The sequence below is a fragment of the Tiliqua scincoides genome, chromosome 6, assembly GCF_035046505.1.
Source record: "Tiliqua scincoides isolate rTilSci1 chromosome 6, rTilSci1.hap2, whole genome shotgun sequence".
NCBI classification, from domain to species: Eukaryota; Metazoa; Chordata; class Lepidosauria; order Squamata; family Scincidae; genus Tiliqua; species Tiliqua scincoides.
The window spans coordinates 41,880,513-41,903,353 of record NC_089826.1 but is presented as its reverse complement, the minus strand read 5'-3'; the positions used below and the strand labels follow the sequence as shown (position 1 = coordinate 41,903,353).

At 40.0% G+C, this 22,841-nt stretch overlaps 1 protein-coding gene across 1 annotated transcript in view; it reads left to right on the top strand.

Moving 5' to 3' along the window:
• The window catches only part of TTC29 (tetratricopeptide repeat domain 29), a 138,304-nt gene that overhangs the window by 53,171 nt on the left and 62,292 nt on the right, over positions 1 to 22,841 (top strand). The window contains exon 7 of the mRNA XM_066632422.1: positions 16,273 to 16,364. Within this exon, the coding sequence (XP_066488519.1) occupies positions 16,273 to 16,364 (92 nt within the window). The remainder of the gene's footprint in view (positions 1 to 16,272; positions 16,365 to 22,841) is intronic.

Here is a 22,841-nt window from a genome sequence, read left to right as displayed (position 1 = left end):
CAAAGCAAGGCCGGCCTTTCCTTTGCTGCTGCTACTGCATCACAGACCTGAAACAGCAAGCAGTGGAGGAAGCCCACAGCTCACACAAGAGGTCAAACAGTGGCCCTCACGGTGAGAGCAGTTGCGTTGGGCCAGTGCAGGCTCCAACAAATTTCTGGAGGGCCAGATGCTCACTGGAGACTGGGGGCTCCCTGAGGGCCACATTGAGAGATCTTGAGGGCCGCACGTGGCCCCAGGGCCGGGGTTTGGGCACCCCTGCTCCAGATAACCCATTTACACATCCATTCAAATCAAGTATGCTGAATTAAGAAATACTCTTAAGTTCGTTCCAAACTGACACCCCCTATTTTTACTTCTCACAGGCAATTAAATGGGAGGGAGACCAGGTCTTAGGTGCATGGAAAAGGCCAAGCTTACCATTGTTGGTAGTAATAGCACTCCACCCTATGATAACTGGCACCCACATTCCTCCCAGAAATCCTTCCAAGTGATATTCCATCATTACATAGTATTATTCCAAGGGGGATTATGGAAAAACTTGTGGCTCCCACTGGTGGCCACCATTTTTTCCCCCAGAACCACCCCTTTGCCCCCATTTCAGAATGAGACTATATAATGATGTTGCATTGTTCTAATGGGAATTCTGAGGAGAAAATAGCAACTAGCATAGAAGAGTGCTATGGGGGACATAAGGCAAAATAAGGCCAGTTAGGGGGCACAGTTTCACCCTTTTTGCTCCTACAAACTTCAGCCCAATAGCTCTGAGTGAAGAACTTTCATCTCAGTCTTGCAATCCTCTTCCATACTTCCTGCCTTGCTTTCATATCCAGGTGCACTACTGTGCTACCTGTGATTATAAAACAGACTGTGGATGTTGCATTCATTTTATTTTTTAAGTAAGAAAAAAAAAAATTCCAATTCTGATCCTTTGTTGTTTGAGTGGGAAAATTATAGTGATGTGAAAAAAATATACTCCCCCTGCTTTCCAGTAAGAATGTTTAAGCCCTGCCCTCCTCACCTTGAAAATGAGGGCTTTTAATGATTTAGGTGAACACTTGATAAGCCTTGAGGCATTTTATCTAAATGCTCAAAAAATCTCATGTTTTCCCACTGCTTGGGGTAAAGCTTTTCCAGTATGGGGAACTTGGCAGGGGAAGCAGCAGATATTGAATTTGAGCCCCGTTTCAGATTGGATCCAGTCCAAAGGAGGCTAGATCTGATTTGAAATGGTGCCTTTCTATTTGAATGTGAGGAGTTTGCCTTCTGAACATCCTTGTCTTACTCCACCTCTACTTTCTCATCAGGTTTGAAATTCCCATAGTGAAGAAGTTGTGCTTGCAACTTGTTGGTAGACAGCTGTCCTCTTACCCTTCTAGAAAACTGATTACTGTGTTTTAGAGTGGTAAGAGGTCAAGAAGCATGTTGCTGGAAAAGAAAAAAATTACTGTGCCTCAATCCTAGCCCCACCCAAGCAATTAGAAGACTTCATTGAACTGTATTTCAGGATGATGTCACCCACTGACTTGGCATACATGCTTCCGCTGATGTGATAGCAACAGAGTAGATGCTGCTAATCATTGAGCAGAATTATGGGGATATAGTATGGAGGTAATAAAAATTGCATATTTGCAGAGTTGATATATGGCTTACTAAGATATGTAGCATGCTTTGATCAAAGCACAATCCCTCTCACGCACACACACACAAATAATTCAGTGACTTGATTTTTAAGGAACATATAGAATCAAAAAGATGGTGTAACAGGTTTGACTCTTACAAATTCCCGTGTGCTCCAAAAGCTTGACAATTGTTATTTCTGCCCAATGTTGCATATATGCAATAGGGACCAAATGTGTACACTTGTGGGTTGAGCAAAAATGGGTTCCCACTTACAACTAATTTTGTTACAACATAGGCTTTTTATAATTGCACTTCCTTGATCTTTCTCTCCAGTTCTCTTTCTTATGGTACTTATGGTATATGACTTTTCTTCTCCAAGGGCATTCTCCATGTTGGAAAAAATCTTAACACAATATGTGTGGACCAATATAAAATACTCTCAACTAAATAATAGCATGTTTGTACTCTGGCTATGAACACATGACCAGCTAGCTTTTTTTTTTTTTAACTTGTGTCTTTCCAAGGCAGATGAGTGCAGCTTGCTTAATTGTATTTTGAAAATAAGAGAGCTTAAAATTATGACCTAGCAGGATATTTCGGCCTCTGTTCAGCAAGTGCTGAAGAACTTTCGGTTTTTGGCTTGTTCAGAAGAACATGCCTTGGGAATAGGGTAGCTTTTGTAGTGAAGACAGAATTTTTTCCACATATTGCTGGAGTCCTGCACTGGGAATCCAAAGAATAAATATCTGAACATCTCATCTTTAAAGCATGTAAACATTTTCCTTCTGATGAGCAGATGAACATTCCTTACCCAATAAAATCTGCAGCATTGTTTGTTGCAGTTCATTCTCCTGCTTTATTTTGAGCTCATAAATATTTCACAATTTCAGTTCTGATCAGAAAGGTTGGTAGTAAACTGTGAAATAAATTGACCTAACATTTCCTGCTGATTTAAGTGAATGTAGCAATATCAATATTTAAGCTACTATTGTCTGAAATCTTTTTATGATTACATATGGCAATAACAGCTATCATTTCATTCCACTGTATTTCATATTATGATATCCGTTAGTAAACGTATTGTATTCCAGTGTTTAAATGATTGCTCAGAATTTCTTTGCATCTAAATGTCTTGCGTTTTACTCAGTCAATAATACAATATTTTTATGCATTCCTTGTAATTCTTCAATTGGCTTAGCTTTTTGAAATACAAGATTTTGTTGAATAAGAACTTTTCTTTGAACTTCAGTGCCTGCAAAAAAATTGATTATCCAAACTGCCTGATCAGGGATTTTTTTTTTTACATAGTGATGTTTATATCTATGATTTAAACTTATTTTTATCCCTTTACTTATGAAGATTATATATATTTCTTAATGGATATTAATTTGTATTAATATCAGCAGAGTATTGGAGTATGGAAACAAATCAACTGTTATAGGCATATATTTGAGGGTTCTGATATAAAGATCTTATGAAATAACATAATCTTGTCAAGATTAGGCATATCAGTTTTATAAAAGCAATCCAGACATCTGGATCACAATACTGCTGTACAAGAGCATGCATTTCTACTTACCCAAATATCCAGTCATCTTCTTTGTACCCAGCTTGTTGTTTTCTTTGCCATCTTTGCTTTGAAAAACCTTTGTTTTTTTCCTCCCTTCAAAAGTCATCTCCATCTGTTTGGGTGTATCTTGGTGGCCATTATGCTGTACATCATACTAAAGAATCCTCAAGATGAAGGACTCTTCTCATCCTTACTTCCCTCTCTCCCAGTACTGTTTTCAGGCTTGTCACTGCTCAGTACCCAGCGCCACACTGGCTTGTTTTGTCAATAACCATTTATTTGTTGCTGGAGTAGTAGCAACCATTACATCTGACCTCCCTGTTTCATCAATTATGGATAGATTATTGGATGTGAACATCTGCAAAAGCTTGCTGCTGAATTCACCTCCTGGCTGGGATTAGATAAAGTATTAAACTGTTGTTTATTGTCAAGCCAAAACTCTACTGGGATGCCAGGGAATTCTAAGACCAGCAGACCCCCATCAGCAAGCACCAAAAATTGTTTACTATTGCTGCAGCTTCCCATAAGATCTTAGGCATTTATTATTTACACTTATTACTAGTTGTTATAACATACTTGATAAAAGCTCTTGGCAGGCATAGCATTTGAGTCATTGTCACAGCTGTCAGGATGGAAAGGATACATAAATTGGTTTTGCCTCTTATATCACCTCTACAGGATAGCATATGAAGCTTCTTTCTTCAGTCAGTCATGCCATTTATAGTTCAAGGAAATATTTTCCACATTTGCTTGTTGAAAATATTATAATTTGGATTCTTACTTAGAAAAGTTATCTTTGGAGTTGTGGTTTTGTTAAATAAATGAAAACCTAATTGTCAGGATTTGAGTGTTTGAGGAATTGCCAGACTTTTGAATTCCGTGAATTTGCATTAATCCAGCAACACAAAGTAATAGAAATGTATAAGTAACTACTGACTGAAAAAAAAGAAATCCTTTAGGGAAATACTTTAAATTGTATTGTACATAATAATGCATAAAATAATGAAGAGATCAGTGAAGCAAAAGTGATAAAGGAAATATAAATAAAAATACTATAGGGCAAACATGCCTACTTTACGTTGTTCCCCATATTTTGTAGTCATTTTTGTCACTGTGGCAATTGCAGCCCCACTTGCAGCTCAGACACACTGGGAGAGGAGCAGGTGGTCCACTCACATGAGACCAGCGGCAAAGCAGTGATGTCACTTGGAACCAGCATTCAGGGGTACACCAGAGAGCTAGCTGCCTCACAGCTAACAGCACTTGGGGAGAGAGGAAGGCAGCAAGGTGGAAGGGTTTAAAGTCCGAACTGGGCTGAGGCAAATGGGAAGAAAAGGGAGTGAAAAGAGGAATGGAGGGCAAAGGACAAGCAGAGACAGACAAGAATGGCAGATGGAGGGGAATAAGAATGGACTGAGCAGCAAGAGGGAGAAGGACATTCAAAAGCACAGGAGAGAGTCTGAGGTAGAGAGGTAGTGGAACAAGCAACAAAGAGATGCTAGGGAGATGAACCGAGACAGACAAGAGAGAAAGAGGAAAAGGCAAGTACAATGGCAAGAGAAGGAGACTGGCACAAGAACAGAAGCTAGTCACTGAGATAGAGTGTACCCAGGAAGGAGAGATGTCAGGAGCAAGAGAGGGGATATAGGGAATCACATGGATCTGAAAAAGCAGATTGAGGAAGGGGGTAGGACTAAGGGCCCATCTTTTTTCTTTTTTTTTGCTGAGGCATTGTTACCTGTGCCCTAGGGCTCTAGTGGTTAAGAGTACTTTGCATATATATATTTTTAATAAATAAAAATTTTATTCAAAATATTACCATATTGAACAACTATAAAGGTAGAGTCTCTGTATCCATAGATTCTGTATCTGTGGATCAGTCTTGGCCCAATCTGAGCCCTTTGGAGGTGACCAGAACTGTGCTCTGGTCACCTCTAGAGGGCTTTCTGAAGCCTTCAGAGGCTGCATGTGTCTGCCCGCAGCCTCTGTGAGCTTCAGAATGGCCATTTCAGCCCCCCAAAAATGCAGCTTCCAGTTTCCTAAGGGAAACCAAAAGTGACATTTTTTGCCCTTATAAGGCCTTCTGAGATCCGTGGAAGGCTTAAAGGGCCCTGAAACTGCAAATTTCATTATCCACAGTTGTTGCTATCTGCTGTGGATTCGAGAATGGATCTCCTGCATAAACCAAGACCCCACCTGTACCTCTAAAATGTGCTTTCCTGAAGATTTCTACTTGCGCAATAAAATATTTACAAAGTGTGAATAGAATTCAACAGGAAACCGTCAAAATAGAGCTATGTACTGCGGTCTAGTACCTACCATACCAGGGTCAGCTGTAGTGGGGTGAAAGATTGAAGTGCTGGACGGGACCCAAAATACATGAATGCCTAGCGTTCCAGCCATGGGCATGTGCCTATTTGGTATGGCTGCAGCAGCAGAAGGGGGATGGGTTGGATTGCACCATAAAGAGTATAACATGCAAGCCAAAGGACATAGTGCAAGCACATTTCCACATCCCTTCTTCAGAAGAGCCCCACTCTCCCTTTCAGTTTGTCCATTGACATACTCTCCAGTCATCTCTCTTTACCAGGAATAGTCCTGGTTGTCTGATACGTGCCTGGTAAATCACTGCTTTGTCCCTATTTTTACCTTTTGAATAGTTTTGCTAGTGTGAATTCATGTCAACTAATCCCCAGGGTCTCTCACCATCTAAGTGGAGGGTGGATATATCATCCCTCTAGGGCACATGCACGTAAATGCATGCACCAGCAGCACATAGAGCACAGCCTTCATTTCACACACTACAGCCAGCTGAGATATATTTTAAACTATTTATAACATATTATTAGACAATTATAGAGGGGTTCTTTTTTTTTTTTTTACTATATCCATAAGCAAAATAGCATATGCGCTGTTTAGGTTAGTACAGAACTACCAGTGCCAAAATAAACAAATATAGCAAGGGTGGGCAAACTGAGCCACATGTGACTCTTTGACATTTGTGGCTGGTGGAAATATGTTGACTAAGCTTTTAATATTAAAGGTAAATAAAAAATTTTCAAGCTTTATATTTCCTTACCAGATATAAACTGAGAGTTCACTGAATTAAAACATAAATTTAATGTTCATGGTGAGTAAATATATTTGAGAATTTAAATGCTTCTTAAATATTGTGACTCTCAAACATCTGTTTTCTGGCTCTCAAACATTTGAAGTTTATTGTATGTGGCTCTTACGTTAAGGAGGTTTTGTTACCCATGAAATATTGCATACAGCAGGTGCAGCAGAACTTTCAACAATGTGCAGTAATAGTGGTTGGAGAATTGTTGTATTTGAAGTTGTGTTGTGTTGTATTTTCATCTTTGTAATGTTGGAGACCAGGACATAGTAGTTAGCAGCATTCCTATTAATGTTAATGGTGATTTTATATCTGAGCGAATACAATACGAGGGTCGCCCAGAAAGTAATGCACCACTTTTTTTTTCTTCAACAATTATTTATTGAACACAATGAAACTTACACACAAGAAAGAATGATGTTTCTTCTACACTCCCTATTTTTCCACGTAATCTCCGTCCAGTTCTATGGCCTTCCTCCAGCGAGACACAAGGGCATGTATGCCCTGTTGGTACCACTCCTTGTTCTGGTCACGAAGCCATTTCTGCACTGTGCGAATCACCTCTTCCTCATCCTCAAAATGTCTTCCGCGAATGGCATCCTTTAATGGCCCAAACAAGTGGAAGTCTGAGGGAGCTAGGTCAGGGCTGTAGGGTGGATGGGGTAACACAGTCCAACCCTGTTTAGTGATGTGTTCCGAAGTCCTCTAACTTGTGTGAGGCCGAGCGTTATCATGTTGAATCAAACATTCACCTGGGTTGTTATGGCGCCGAAGTCACTGGAAGCGCTTCTTGAGTTTGGTTAATGTCTTCACATAAGCTTCAGAATTAATGGTGCTGCCTCTTGGCATCACATCAATGAGTATGATGCCCTCACAGTCCCAAAACACAGTGATCATGACCTTACCGGCGGAAGCAGTTGCTTTGAATTTTTTCTTCTGTGGAGATTGAGGATGACGCCATTCCATCGACTGTCGTTTTGTTTCGGGCTCAAAATGGTGAACCCAGGTTTCATCACCTGTCACAATCCTGGACAAGAACGCTTCCCCCTCATCTTCAAAACGTTTCAGCAACTCAGAAGAAATGTTTTTTCTGAGAGATTTGTGGTCCACCGTAAGACAGCGCGGAACCCATCGTGCACACACTTTTGAGTAATCAAGAACACGGATGATTGCATCCACACTTCCTTTGCTGATTGACAGCTTCAGCGCCAACTGCCTAGTCGTTATGCGTCGGTCCTCGCGAATGAGCACATCAGCAAGCTGTGTCTTGTCAGGTGTGACAGCTGTGGATGGCCGCCCCGAACGCTGCAAATCTTGGAGCTCTGCTGAACCGCCTTCTAATGGCCTCACCCTCTGTGCCCAGCGATGAACCATACTTCTGTCGACTGCAGATTCTCCATAAACTGTACAAATGTTTGTGAATGTTCCCAACAGTTTCTTTCTCCGCAGTGAGAAATTCAATGACGACACGCTGCTTGTAACGTACATCACTTACAGACGCCATTTCGAAACACTGCTGTAGCTACGCTATCTGTGTGAAGAAACCAAAAATTTGTGTGCGCACTCCTGAAAATTCAAATAATGTATATCTAAAGTTTCGCATTTGTACCATTACTGTAGGCTGAGAAAAAAAAATGTGGTGCATTACTTTCTGGGCGACCCTCAAGCCTGTCACCATTTCGCCTTCTTGCATCGGTTTGTCTTCCAACACCTCTTGTGACTGTGGAAAAATATTTTTGGAAGCTGCTGCTGAGAATGACCTTTAGCTTGTAACCACATGCCTGTCACTCAGCCCAGTCCTATCTAAATCCCTGCGCAGTGAAGCAGTGGTGCCAGCACAAGCTATGATGCATCCCGCTGGGGATTTTTGGCTACTGGAGATCTTCTTGGGGTAAGCCCCAGCAACTGCAGTGGGTCAACTTAGTTGTTTGTGCAAATCTGCATTGATCGGTGCAGGTGGATTAGACCTGGGAAGGGGGATTCGGATACAGCGCACGCCCGTGCTACCGATCCTGCCCCCCTCCTGGGCCAAATCTGCCCATCACCACCGCATTCTGCTCTCCCCTGCCTTCCTCCTACCCCTATGCTGGACTTACATGCTCCAGTGGGCATCTGTCATTCTACCTGCACCAGTGGAAAGGCTCCGGCCTTCCTGCCAGTACAGCTGGGGCTTGTGCTGTTGCAAAGCACTTTACGGTGCTTTTGTGACAACATGCAACAGAGGAATTAATTTCTGTCAGTGCAGGCCCTTGTTAGGATTGGGCTGACTATTAGCTAGTGATATATTTGACTAATGCTGAAATAGATTGTCCGAATCATGTTCAAGACATGTAAATGAAGCAAAAGTGTCTTAACTACTCACTGGCTGCAATATGAGCAACATTGTCAGAAATCAAAATAAATAAATATTCAATAAAATTTGACATTGATTTAAAATTCAGGGTTTAAGGAGAGTCGGTGATGTATGTTATATTTGTTATAGCAATGTAGCTTAGTATCATTAACCTTGTGTGTTTTTTTTAACTCATACACTTGAAGTAACATTCATCATTGTCACCTTGGAGAATAATCTTCCAAAATACATATTCATCTAGTGTTTCTATTTTGGCTTATTGTACTTATAACCTAAAATGTTCTGTTTCAATGTCTTTCAGGGATGGTTATTGGCATGCTAGGCTTCAAGAACAGATTCTTTGTTATGAATTAACACACACTGGTATAAACCCCTGAATACTAAACTAATGACATACACAAGGAAAAAAATCTATAGTATATAGGCAGTTAGTGATTTGAAATAAGCTTGAATGGTATATGCTTAAAGCCTAATCCTACCCCTGTTTACAGTAGAGCAGAGATTTTCAACCAGTGTGCCGTGGCACACTGGTGTTCCGCAAATGGTTTGCAGGTGTGCCGTGGGAATTTGATGAACGGTCGTTAACTATTAAGGCCATTAGGAGATGTTATCCGTCTGATCTGATCCGGAGATAGATGCCTTCTGTTGCAGTTCCAAAGGCATGCTTAGCCCCCCACCAGAAGCATGGTGTGCCTTTCAATTATCAAAAAACTGATGGTGTGCCTTGACAAATTTTTCACCTTGTCAGTGTGCCCCGAGATGAAAAAGTTTGAAAAATCACTGCAGTAGAGGATCAAGTGATCCACTGCTGTAAATCTATTTACAACTGTGAGAAAGGCACACCGGCATCAGATGCTCTGGAGCCACCAACACAAATTCTGAGCACCCACCGCTGCAGAGTCCATTCCCGGTAACCCAAGTAAGTCACCAGTAGTAGCAAGTCATGGGTAGAAAAGGGGGGACAGGGAGCAGGGTTGTATTAACCCATGGCTGGGACCCTAGTGTATTTTGGGCCATTTTTCAGTCCACCCTCCCTTCCTCTCCTCCAGCATATGCCATATATGATTCACAGAATTCATTTGGTCACTCTAAAACAGGGGTGTCCAAAGTTTTTGGCAGGAGGGCCACATCAGCTGTCTGACACTGTGTCGGGGGCCAGGAAAAAAGGAATTAATTTACATTTATAATTTGAATAAATTTACATAAGTTTACATAAATGAATATATTAAAGATGAACTTATATGAATGAATGAAGGTCTTGCAATAGCTCAAGGCCTATAAAAGGCCTTGTACAAAGCAAGGCTGGCCTTTGCTGCCACTGCTGTGTCACAGATGTGAAAGAGCAAGCAAGTGAAGGGAGCTCTCATCACACAGCTCACACGAGAGGTCAAACAGTCGTCCTCACGCTGAGAGAAGTTGTGTTGGGCCAGTGCAGGCTTCAACAAATCTCCGGAGGGCCAGAGGTTCATTGGAGACTGGGGGCTCCCTGAGGGCCACATTGAGAGGCCTCGAGGGCCGCAAGTGGCCCCCGGGCCGGGGTTTGGGCATCCCTGCTCTAAAACATAGTTTTCATCTCTCTCATATAGGAAGACCTACCTCCTGCTTTCATTCACAATTGCAACAGCTTATCTCTTCCAATTCAAACCTCTTGTTATTATATACTCATACTTATACTTGCTCAAACTTGTTGGAGGAAATTAAAAATAGTTTCCTCTTTGGGGGGGAAGCAGAGTAGCTTAAGTAGCAGACCCCCCCCCCTTTTGGGTATCACCCCAAGGAACCTCCCTCACCCAGCTGACTGCAAATCAATAAAAAAGACAAAGAGGCAATGGCTTGCTAAAGTTGCAAAAAGAAGTGATTTACTTACAGTTCCATTGAGTGTAAATTTACAGCATCTGATTAGGGTCAGAGGTTCAGCTATTACTTAGAGATAGCAAGGCCCTAGAGCTGCCTCGCCCTGCATGCCTTGTGCTCAAGATGGCCTGGGCATCAGAGCCCTGGTGTGTGCCATCTTAACAGGTTGGTGGTCAGAGGACAAGAGGAAGTTCTCAGAGGAGAAGGGAAGGATAAAGGGTTAGGGCCACACCCCACCACAGAGAGAACAGGTAGAAAGGTCAGAGTCACTGGGCCATAACTTGACCCCTTCTGGACAGCATCCTGCCCCATCTGGACAGCAGACAGAGTTGCACCAACTCCAACAAAACTTCCTCATCCTCCTAATCCAGTGATTTTCAATCTTTTTCATCTCATGGCACACTGACAAGGCACTAAAATGGTCAAGGCACACCACCAGGTTTTTGACAATTGACAAGGCACACCATGCTGCCAGTGGGGGCTCACATCTCCCATTGGCCCTATTCATAAATGACCTTCCCCCAAATTCCTGTAGCACTCTTGTGGACCATTCGCGGCACACCAGTATGCCACGGCATAGTGGTTGAAAATGGCTGTCCTAATCCCATAAATATCTGTGGATTTGCAAAGATGCAAATACTTTTAATACCCAGCAAATTCTGGCCACTGTTAGTGCAACTGCACTACAGTGATACACACCATTCCATCATTTCAATTTTCAAATCTTAGTAGCAAAATATATACAGTTTTAATTCATTCTCCCTCTTCATTCATTTACTCATTCATTCATTCATTCTCCCTCTTAATTTTATTTCATTATGTAATATGAGTCTGGATATTGGATATCTGAAGTACTAATGCAGGCCATATATTGTGACATAAAACTGTGCAACAGTTTATGAAGAGAAAATAATTCTGCAAAACACAAAAGTGCATACCTCAGAATTTTGCACTGTTCCAAAAATAAAAACTCTGATCAAAAAGGGTAGTACACCTACACAGAGATTCTCTGACAAAATATATTAGGAACATTTTTATAATTGAAAATAATTTCTGTTAGGTGACCTCTGTTAACATGTATCCAAGATCATACTTCGATGTTATTAATGGAAAATGTTCACATAATACCCAAACAGAAAAAAAGATGTCACTCCTCAGGATTCGTACTACCGTTTTCTGCAGTGAAACTGCAAAAAGTTATTGAACCAAAGACCATAGTAAAAAATTTTCATATAGAATTGTTAAAGAAATTAAATCCACACACGCATTTCAGTGTACAGGTGTGCCCCCCATATCTTTTGGAGATATGTTCCAAGACCTACCACAGATACCTGAAACTGCAGAAAGTAGTGAAAATGTTTATCTATGATAAAGTTATATATCAACACATAGCACTGCAGTAATGTGGCACTGAATGCAAACAGCAAGAATGCTAGAGGATAACGACATGAGTAAAGCAGTTATAGGGTGACATGGGTGCAAACAGAGATGAGTCATCAGCTCAACAGGGCAGGAAAGTTTCACCATCTTACTCAGAATGGCATGCAATTTGAAACTGCAGAAAACTGAAACCATGGAAACCAAGTCCAGGAATATGGGGGGAAACCTGTACTGAATTAAGCAAGTGGTCACATCATCCTCCCCTTCCTCTCCTTCCCATAGGAACTCACAGAACCTTTAGAATGATATTGGCAAGGTTTGAATGCCTGGATGTTTCCACTGCTTTGCAAGATAAGAGTCCCATGAAAACATTCCAAGATTCAAATAACCACCATCAAGAAGCAGGTTCTCTGAGTGTCAGCACAAGCCTGTGCATGTAAGCCTGTAAGACATTCAGGAAGACTCCAGTAAAAGATATTTTAAAGTCAAATACAAATAGTATATGGGGGGGGGGGATGTAATGGAACTTTGCAAATTTGTACATTGGTTCTTATAAAATATAGCAGAAGGAAAGTTCAAGGTTGAGGATGAAGACAAATTTATGGGCAATGTTTAAAAAGAGTTTCCCCATCTGCTGTTAAATAATACCCACAGATCCAATGTTGGGTTGAAGCTGACCTCCATCTTGAGATCTGACCTTGGAAATACATATTTAATGCTAAGACAACATAAATACAATTTAAACCCTCTGTCAAGAATGAGTATTCTAAACATTTCAAGTAAAACAGGTTGTTGTTTTTTCAGTTCTCATTTTATTTCTTTCCAATATTTCATTCCACTTGAATGCTTGGCTTCAATATTTGTTATTTCTTGATACTACTAAAATTTGTCCAGCTCTGTTGTAGAATTATTTCCTTTACAGAAGGTAAGCAGAATGGTCTATACCTAAGGTTTGAAATGCATCCTTTTTTTCCAACAGACCATTGTTGAACACAGTATTTTCCTATACTGTGTTTTTGAACCACAAAAAACTCTAAACACATATATATTATTGATAGTATGGACTGGAAAATAGAATATGCCTACATTTTCATTATCCTGTAAAGACATCTTTTTATCTGAAATATATTGACAAAAGCTTCTTAGTTTGATTGTACTAGGTAATATTTGTAAGATATATTATTTCTTAAGAGAATCAAAACGCTACATTCTGGAATACATAGAAAATTAGAGACAAACTAGATAACTATGTCATTGTCTTGTTAGGATGTGTTTTTGTTATATAATAGCAGGCACTTGGAGCCTGATCCAGATTGATACCACAATGCAAAGGGAGGTAGGGGATGGTTTATGCAGTTTTATGAGTATTTTGGTTTTCATAGAACCACAACCTTTGTATATTAGTACAACTTTAATGTGGTAATTGGTACAATATGTGTTGTTTGAAAGCAGGGGTGGAAAGCTTGGGTGCGGGGATAGAAATGGCAGAATATTTGAGAATATACACTCTGTCATCTTGTAATCCAAGGAGAATTGTATGCTTCAAGCAGGGATTTTTTTAAAGTCTTAAACATTGTGGCAGTACCAAAATATTAGAACCATGTTTATGTGAAATCATGAAGCTATTTATGTTCCCATTTCAAAGCAAGAATCTCTATAGATTTACACTGAGATGATGCCTTTTTATCCATCAAAATGCTATTAAACCTTATACAGATCTATGGAAGAGCCAGAAGACTTTAATTAGATTTACTGAATTGGATGCTTCAGGCTGTTGGCAAATTCTAATAGACATTAATGCATTGGTAACACCTGAGTCAGCTTTGCAGCATTTTCCTCCTCTACAATGATGAGGAAGGGACTTTAAATGTTAGGGTTGGTTTTAGAATTTTTTTTTAATATTGTCAAGTTTTCTTCTAATGTCCTGATGTCCTGGCAACATCAGTAGCTCCAATTCACTTGTGCCCATGGGACACAGATAAGAAATCAGTTACATGCAAAGAAAGAGAAAGATAGTACAAAGGATCTATGAAATTAATCACGTATTGAGAAGTGTTAAATAGGGTTATCCTAACATGGCCTGACATACAGCATACGTAGATGGTGAAGAACAAGAAAGCAAAGTTATGCCTATCAGAATATGAAGGTGAAATAGTTGTACAACAGAACTGAGGTACTGGAAGAAACCAGAAGTTCCTCCCACTCAGCAAGATGCTTCAGAGTTTTGTGATGCAATGTGAACAAGAGTTCTGGCCCAATCCTATTAGGGCCTTATACTGCCAGAACTAGTGTCCCAGCATCATAGTACCTTTGTGACTGTCACAAAGTGTAATACAGGTCCAACCTATTTATACACAGATTTTTTTATACACGGATTTGATTCAACACAAATGGCCCCTGCAAATGAGAAAGAATGTGCTGATCCCTGGAGAAGGGGAAAAATGAACCCCTTTAAAATCAGTTTTAAAAACTGAACAGTCCTCTAACAACAGCCTCCTTAATGAGAGAGAGAGAAAGAGAGAGAGAGAGAGAGAGAGAGAGGGCAGCAGGCTAACAATCCATCAATCCTTCTCTCTCCTTCGGACCCCTCCCTTCCCCCAGCACATGAAAAAAGTGATCATTTTGCATTGAAGGGAGAGACTGAGTGAAGTGCTGATGGATTATCTTCTTAATGACTCTTATCTTAGAGTCAAAAGGTCAGCAAGGCTGTTTTTCAATCACTGGAACAAAGAAACTTTGCTTTTTAAATTGATTTGCTATAGTGTTTTTGTTTTTTTAATCCACGTAAGTGCTTGGAACAGAACCCACAGAAATAATTAGTCTCAACCTGTATGTCATTCCCTGGCACTGGTAAATCAACACAGGAGTGGGATGGGGAGGAAAAGGGTGGGAAGGGGAAAGAATGGAACAGAGATTGGGGCAGGAGGGGTAGATCAAGGCTGGGAAAGAGACAGTATTGGCAGCAGCTGCACCACCAATATCCTATTCCCTTTCCTGACCTCAATGCACCTTCCCTGTTCCACTCAGACTTTTGCCAGCTAGTCTGAGTATATCCATTAAGATTGTGAGGGCTTAACCCTGGGCAAGGGTTCCTTCAACCAAAGGAGACCTTTAGGGCCTGAAACTCCCTCACGGGTTACCACAGGCACAGCTGCATCACCACTCAGGGAATCACATAGGATTAGGCTATCCCCTGCTTTATCTAGTTGAAGGCCTTTCCTGTTAAATGAGTGGTTCAGGCTAGCCATGCCACAGCCCCATATGAGCTCTCCAGTGCATGGCTGCATATTTTTAAAGATAAGCCACTGTCCCAAGTTCATTCTAGGTAGCAAACAGTTCAAAGCAAAAATGGATCAGATCCACATAAGCCACTCTCTTAAGCAAAATGGCTTTCTAGCCTTCACTGAGTAATGCTTAACTGTTCTGGTCAAGCTTAGTTTGGCCTAGGAATCCAGTCTCATGATTTGTGTAGATATTTCTAGTGTGGTCTTTTTTGCTTCCCATCCCCCTTCAAACCTGGTAAATGACAATCACTAATCCTTTCTTGAAAATGTGCAAAAAGGATTTCCATAGATAGTCTTCGGAGAGTTCTTGTGTCCTCATGTGTGTAATAGATTGGGTCAAGGAGGTGGGAGGGAGGGAGGAAGGAAAGAATGGGATATGATTATATATACATGCTTTCCTGCTACTCATTGAAAAAAAATTGATGGAAAGGGAAATTATGCAATACAGATTATGTCAGTGTTTAAATTAAATTAAGATCATATGTTTCACCATGGCAGCTGTAATCCTTTGCTTACCAAGGAGGTCACATTAATAGACTGCATTCCAGATGAATATTAACAAATCACTTTTGTGCAAAGACAATTAGAAGTGCACATAGAAATTGATATATCATACTTATTTTAAACTCAACTTAAAAAAAAAATTTTTTTAATGCATTACCACCAATTTGTTTGACTATAATAAAAATTCTCATACTATTATAAGGTTCTTCTACCTTTGAATTCATGATTCGTGCCATAAGTGGGCACAGATAATGCAATTTTAGGATGTTCACATCTAATGGTCATGCAAGTAGGCACAAGTGAGCAAATTGCTCTGGTAACCAGAATCCACTTATTTGGCTTCCTAATATGCAATGCACTTTTATTAAATTAGGCAGTTTGTGTATGTTTACATACATACATACAACTATAAATATTACAGAAATATTAACATATTTTCAGAAAAATAATTATACCAAAAAAACACTTATGTAAACAATTTCAAAAGAACATCACTGTCAGCAAAACAGTTAATTTTTGTCCCATAAAGTGTGGGAAAGGTATCGAAGCAGAAATAGCTAATAGTATTTATATGTTCCTTCTCTTACAGAAGCTAAATGTATACCTAGAAATATCCAAAATGCTGGGAGATTATGTCGGTCTAGGAAGAGCATATCAAGCTTTAGCCCAGGTCCTGGTGAGGTAGGTTAGTGCATCCTTATCTTGCTGTCACTGTAAATGCATTCAGCTGTGAAAGACTTAAATTGTCAGTGGTCTGTTGCTTCCTATTACTGCTTGCTTAAATTTGAAGCAATGCCCATCTTTGCTAAAATGTGACCTTTTAATCGTGTTATTTAAATTAAAATATATCATCCGATCGAAAGCATTTCTTTGTGGAACGGTAAGCAAATTTGGAAGCTACAGTGTTTGTTTCTGCCTTTCAGAAAGTTTAGGTAAGGCATGGCTGAAAAATAGACATCCTGTCATATCTTGTGGGTTAACAACAGAAAACACCAAAAAAAAATCAGAGCACACTTCAGTAAACAGCCACACTGTAACCTTTATAGAATCCTTTTTTAGAACTTTTTGTTCTGTTGTTTTACCTCACTTCTTCCAGCAAGACACTGTGTATGCTTTTAGCAGGTGATTCACCATTTGTTGCAAACACAATTCTATTTCCACCATTCCAATTGCCAATTTTACATGACTGTTTGGATTATGGGGAAAAAAGACTCTCAGAAAACACACTGGTGGGGAAAATAATTGCTAACAAATGATTGTGTTTTCAGTAAACTGAAATGTGTTGGTCTCAGAATAAATCATGTGCAGCCCTCCCAATCCTCCATACCCTCTAATGTGCACATGGTGGCACAGACCCCCCCTCCCCAATTTGTTTAGGAAAAAGAGCTGATCTGCAAATGTGAAAGAATTATTCATGGGTGGATCAACTCTCTCTATTGAGAAGAATTGAGAGGCTTTTGTTTTTGAAGAAACGTGTCTGGGTAAATGTGTGTATTTGAGTTCCTATCCATTAGCAATCAGTGTGCAGTACAGGTATATATGTTTCTGAATCTGTTCAGTTTCACTTGGAAGAAAGTTCAGAACCTTGGGAAAGCAGTAAATATCTAATCTGATGGTGGCAATGTGCCCTTTGTGTTTCCTTGACTGCCCAGCAAGATATTGCAAAGATTCACCTAATGAGATTTTTGAAAATGCTTCTAACATTTTCAACATTGAAATTGAAACATTGAAAATGCTCTTCTAACATTGGAGATCCATCATTGAGGGCAATAATGGCAATGTTAGCCTTCATTCATCAATGCTGTTTTCCCTAATATTCCACGCAGGACTACTGTGGACAACAAGAAACCTATAATATTTGCATGTACTGAATTCAGAGGCTCAACAAGAAGCTACACATTTATACATGTGTATGCAACTGCCATAGCCATTTCTAATAATTACTAAATACCAGACCATACGTTGTTTCTTTGGTATTTTCTAAAGACTGAGGCCAGCGATCATCTGCTCACTGTTTTCATTCTAGATAAACCAAGGATAGATACATGCTAGGAGAATAGTGTTGTTGTAGTTGGTATCCATTTCTTATTATTGAGATTGCTTTTGGCATTGTAAGGGACCATCTGGTAGCGATAATATCCTGAGGAGATAAGGAAGTTAGCTATTTCAACAATGATTGAACCCCTGCTGTCTGAAAGAAAGTAGAATTTCTTCCTGAAATGTCTATTCCTTATGTAAGACAAAGGCAATTCATGAAATGTGAATAGAATGCTATATACTAGCCCCTAGTTTTCAGATTAATATACACCAGAGTTTCCCTACCTTCTAATGTTTGAGGCATGCTAGGCTGACACGTTCACATTTACTTCTTGAGTGTGTAACCGCACAATCTTGTGCATACTTATCTGGGCATGAACAAAATTGGATTTACTTCAAAATAAGTAAGAGGATTGCGCTGTTAGATAAATTGATCACCTTCGAGAGCTCTCACCCTTTGTTTCTGTGTACATCACTGTTCTTGGTGTACTTTTTAATTAGACAGAGATGAGCTCAAAGCAGTGGCCTTTGGAAAAATGCAGCTAGAAGTCTTCACCTTAGTGTGAGTAATTCTTTTGGGTCTCTGCTTTGAAGATTATTAAACAGTCCAGTCACACCCAGTGCAGAAACGTGGCAGAATTACTTGACCCCAGTGGACATTGGGAAATTACTTGACCCCAGTGGACATTGGGACTTGGGAAAAGGCAAGGCCAGAGCAGTGAATCATGCAGAGATCCAACAGGCAGCCTCCTCTGGCAGGTATTAGGGGCTCACAGGAGCTTTCACTGTTAATTTTTCACTGTGTACTTAGAATTTCTTAAGGCAGATTAAGAATTGTTATGTGTCAAGAATATCTTTACACTGTTAGCAGAGAGAATATCCAAGGTGACCCGTATGTATGCAGTTACTTCTGTTGATTTATTCAGTTAAGGCAGTGGTTCTCAAACTTTCTAGCACTGGGACTCAGTGTCATTTAGAATGACAATCTGTTGGGACCCACAAGAATTGAGGTCATTAACCTGAAAGTGATGTCATAGTTAGAAGTGACATCATCAATTTAGGCCGCAATCCTAACCCAATTTTCCAGTACTGTCATAAGGGCAATCAATACAGCTCCTAGGTAAGGGAACAAACATTGCATTACCTTGAGGAGGCCTCCATGACTGCTCCCCAACTGCAGGATGCTGCACATGCCCCACTTGCCACAGCTATGTCAGTGCTGGAAAGTTGGTTGGGATTGTGCCCTTAGCCTTGTAGCTTAAACCACAATCAGCCAAAGGATCCATTACATGGACTGTGCAGTCATGCTGTTATTTTGCATAGCTTGATATTCAAACATTCCAGCTTGTAAGTCAAAGCAGAATGCAGACTTAGATCCTTCTTCAGCTATACAGCCCTTCCCTTTCCAGTGTTCCACCTATTCAAGGTAAAGCACCATGTCTGTCTTCAACCAGGAGCCCGCCCTGCCCAGCAGGTCTGTATCCTGTATTTTCAGCTCTGTTTTTTCAGTGGAAGCTGAGCTAGGTGCTGCATGACCCATCTGAAATTGACTCACGACCCACCTAGTGGGTCCCGACCCACAGTTTGAGAACTCCTAAATTAAAGTACTAAGAAGCCTCTTTTGGCAGGATTGTTCTAACTCTTATTTCTCTGAATTAACACCTACTTATCCTGCAACTTTAATTGTGAATGTATTACCGAGCAATTGATTCTGCAGTCTCCAGTGTCCCTTATAAGGTAGCTTTGCACAAATCCTATTGAAATAAATGAAGTTTGTGCAGCACAGTGCCTAGAACACTGTACCCACTGCCTGTAGTCAGCTACGTGAGCTAATTCCATTTAAATAAGTGGGAGAACTATATGCATCTGGACACTGGATTGCAGCTATCTCATGGTTTTCTTATGCTATCACCATAAATGGCCTTGAGACTTCTTGCTCCACAATAGTTTCTCAAAAGTATGCACATACAGGGCCCCCCTATCCACGGATCCCATATCCACAGATTCACTTATCCATGGATTGAGTCCACAGGGCCCTCCATGCACATCACTTCTGGAGGGTTCTCTGAGCCCTGCAGAGGTCGGCAAGGTCCATCTGTGGCCTCTGACGGGCTCAGACTGAGACTTAAAAAAAAAAAAAAAGACTTCCAATTTCTCACAGAGAAACCAGAAATTGCTTTTTAAAACAAACAAACAAAAAACTTTAAGGCTCTTTATGAGTGTGGTAGAGGCTATAGATGGGCATCCCTGGCCTCTGCTGGGCTCAGAGGACCCTCCGGGGACAAAGTGAGAAGAACTTCCCTTGTCTCCAAAAGGTGCAGGGAGGCATTCACCTGCATCTGCAGTTCGACTTGGTTCCCTTATTCCAGGTTCTCATATGATTCTTGATCCCTGACCAATTCACTGGCATCTGACTAAAACGTGGCTTTGTACTATGGTATATGGTTCTTAAAATGGGCAGGAGGTCTCATTCAGAGGGTAGAGCTGCCGTTAAACCTGAAGATAACATCCAGAGGTTGCCAGTTCAGTATCACTGGAAGCTTTCGTGAGCAGCAAGATCTCAAGAAGCAACTGACAAGCTGAGCTGAGCTGTTCCACCAGCTCTTCGGTGTGAGTGAAGAAGTCATCTTGGCTTCCCTTTAGTGAGAGAAAGGAGCTGTTTGTCAATCAGCGTGGAAGGCAATTGCAGCCAGAAGTGATACCAGACTGTGAAAGATCCATCTGGAATGTTGTTTGATTCTTGAAGTATTAGAACTTCTTTGTTATTGTAAAAAAGACCAGAGGTAGCTTCTGGAAGCTTCTGTGGATTATTCGAGGCCCACAGAAGCCAATAGAGTGGGTCAGTGGCCCAACACAACCCAGGAGAGACCTCTGGAAGCTCCAGGTAATTGTACAAGTTTCAGGAGTGGACCCCAGCATCTGTGAAATTTCTTACATGTGGGGGGGGGGTCTGGAACCAAACTCCTGTGAATAAGGAGGATTCCTTGTATAACAAAGAAAACCTGAGTGTTAATAATGAAACATGGCTATGAGAAAAGGAGTAATCTTGCTCAAGCTAGGATAATTGAGAAGCCCAGAAAAATGAGTACATTCAGAAGAGAAGTCTCGGTTCAAAAACTTGAAAAATGCTGGTCTGCAAGCAGGACCCAGTGGATCACATAGCCCAGACTTTTGAGCTAAGACAGGATATTTATACTAAAACATCTCTGACACAAGCCTGTCTAACCTTCTTTTTGAGCACTTCAAGGCAGTCCTATTGGAGCCAGCACTCAAACACCTTCTAAATAACGTGTCCTTTGCAATAGAATGCATTTTTCCCCCCCACAAAAATCTTAAATGTACCCACTAAAGAACTGGTTTTATTTTCAATGCCTCTGTTTAAATTTGACAGTTTCGGGGGTCCAATTTTTTTAAGTTTGGTTTTGGTTTATTTTAAGGTTTGGATTGTACTGCTATTAGAGCATCAAGAGAAAAAAAGATGAAAAAGGTTTATAGACTATGAGCTTGATGAAATTTTAAATTTATTGAACTTTCTAGCTGAGCCTAGAAAACAAGAATTACGCTGCAACAAGTAGTCATTTCATGTCTTCTGAAGTTGGTTATTCAAATGCTGCTTATTATTATTAATTATTAACAATATTTATGTATCGCTTTTCAGTGAAAAGTTCACAAAGCGGTTTACAGAGAAAAATCAAATAACTGATGGCTCCCTGTCCCAAAAGGGCTCACAATCTAAAAATATTAAAATATGGTTAAGTATTTCAAGACACAGATTATGTTTTGCTGTTATGATACAAAATGACAAGAATTGCAATATAGAGAAAAAATAAAAATTTGGTTAGACTCAACTGATTTTTATCTGATGGTACTATCTGTTACCTATTGTTCTCTGCACAGTGGTTTTGCAGGCTTTTCAGCAGTTTTTAATCTTGAAGTAGAGCTTTATTCTCATGGCAGAGATAAAGTTCTATTTCTGCAGATTACCTTTTGATTATAGATCAAATTAAATCCTTTTTTTTTTTTTTTTACTTTAGAGATATGACCTAGTAACTTTTTACTTTCTGTAAATGATGCATAGGCTCTTGCGGTGCAGTATCAAAAAAATGACCAAAAATACATCAAAAACATTCTATTAATTCATTACATTAAGAAAACCTTTTTACATTTTCTCCTGTCACTGATTCCATTTGACTTATTACTTTCAGCCTCCAGCCCACAAACTTGGTGGCACAATCAAGAAACCCCTCAGTGGCTGTTTCATCTCTGCTCTATTTGATTTCTCCACTCTGAGTAAATGATTAAGATTTCATGCATTGGTTCAACCAAAATCTATGTTCACTCAACCACATCCTTTATTGATTACTTCTACTGCAAACAGTAGGCCAAGTGTGATATACATAATTGGACAGTTGTCAGGGGATGTGGGTGTTAACAGTCCTGTTTTCCCAGTTGGAAACTAGAATCACCTTGATACACAAATATTCTGCACAGTTTCATTCTCATTCTTTGGACCGAGGAGTACTTTTCCTCAGAATATATGTTTTTAACTCTCTGAGGTCTGGTTGAATGAATTTAATGATTATACCATATTATATGCTTTCAAGTTGCACCTGTGCACTGCATATAGAAAACCAGAAAAAACTGGAATTAATATTTGTCTAACATTTTAACCTTGTCCTTTAACTTATATAGATCAGTTCAGTTTGTCTGTGTGAAAATGTTTGGTTTTCTTGCCTTTGAAAGAAAAATAGGTTTCAAAATGTGACTCTGATTTTAAACTTAAGAAACCTTTTGACATGAGGCAAATGTTTGCAATACATTTTATGTTCTAGTAACATTCAGTTGCTTTCTTTTCCAAACTAGCATAATATAAAACTGTATGCTTATGAGTAAATGTTATGGTGGTACAACACAGACCATTTTTAACCATGTGGCAAGTTCAGAGCACTTGATCAAGATGCTGCACTAGTTTAAAGTGTTTTAATCACCTGGACGTAGCATAACCATATTATACTTACGCAAAACTTCTACTGTTTTTTGTTGTCCACATGTGAGATTAAATACACTGGAGCATGTCATATTTTGAGAAAAGTGTTTCTTATGCATGTTACATTTTTGACT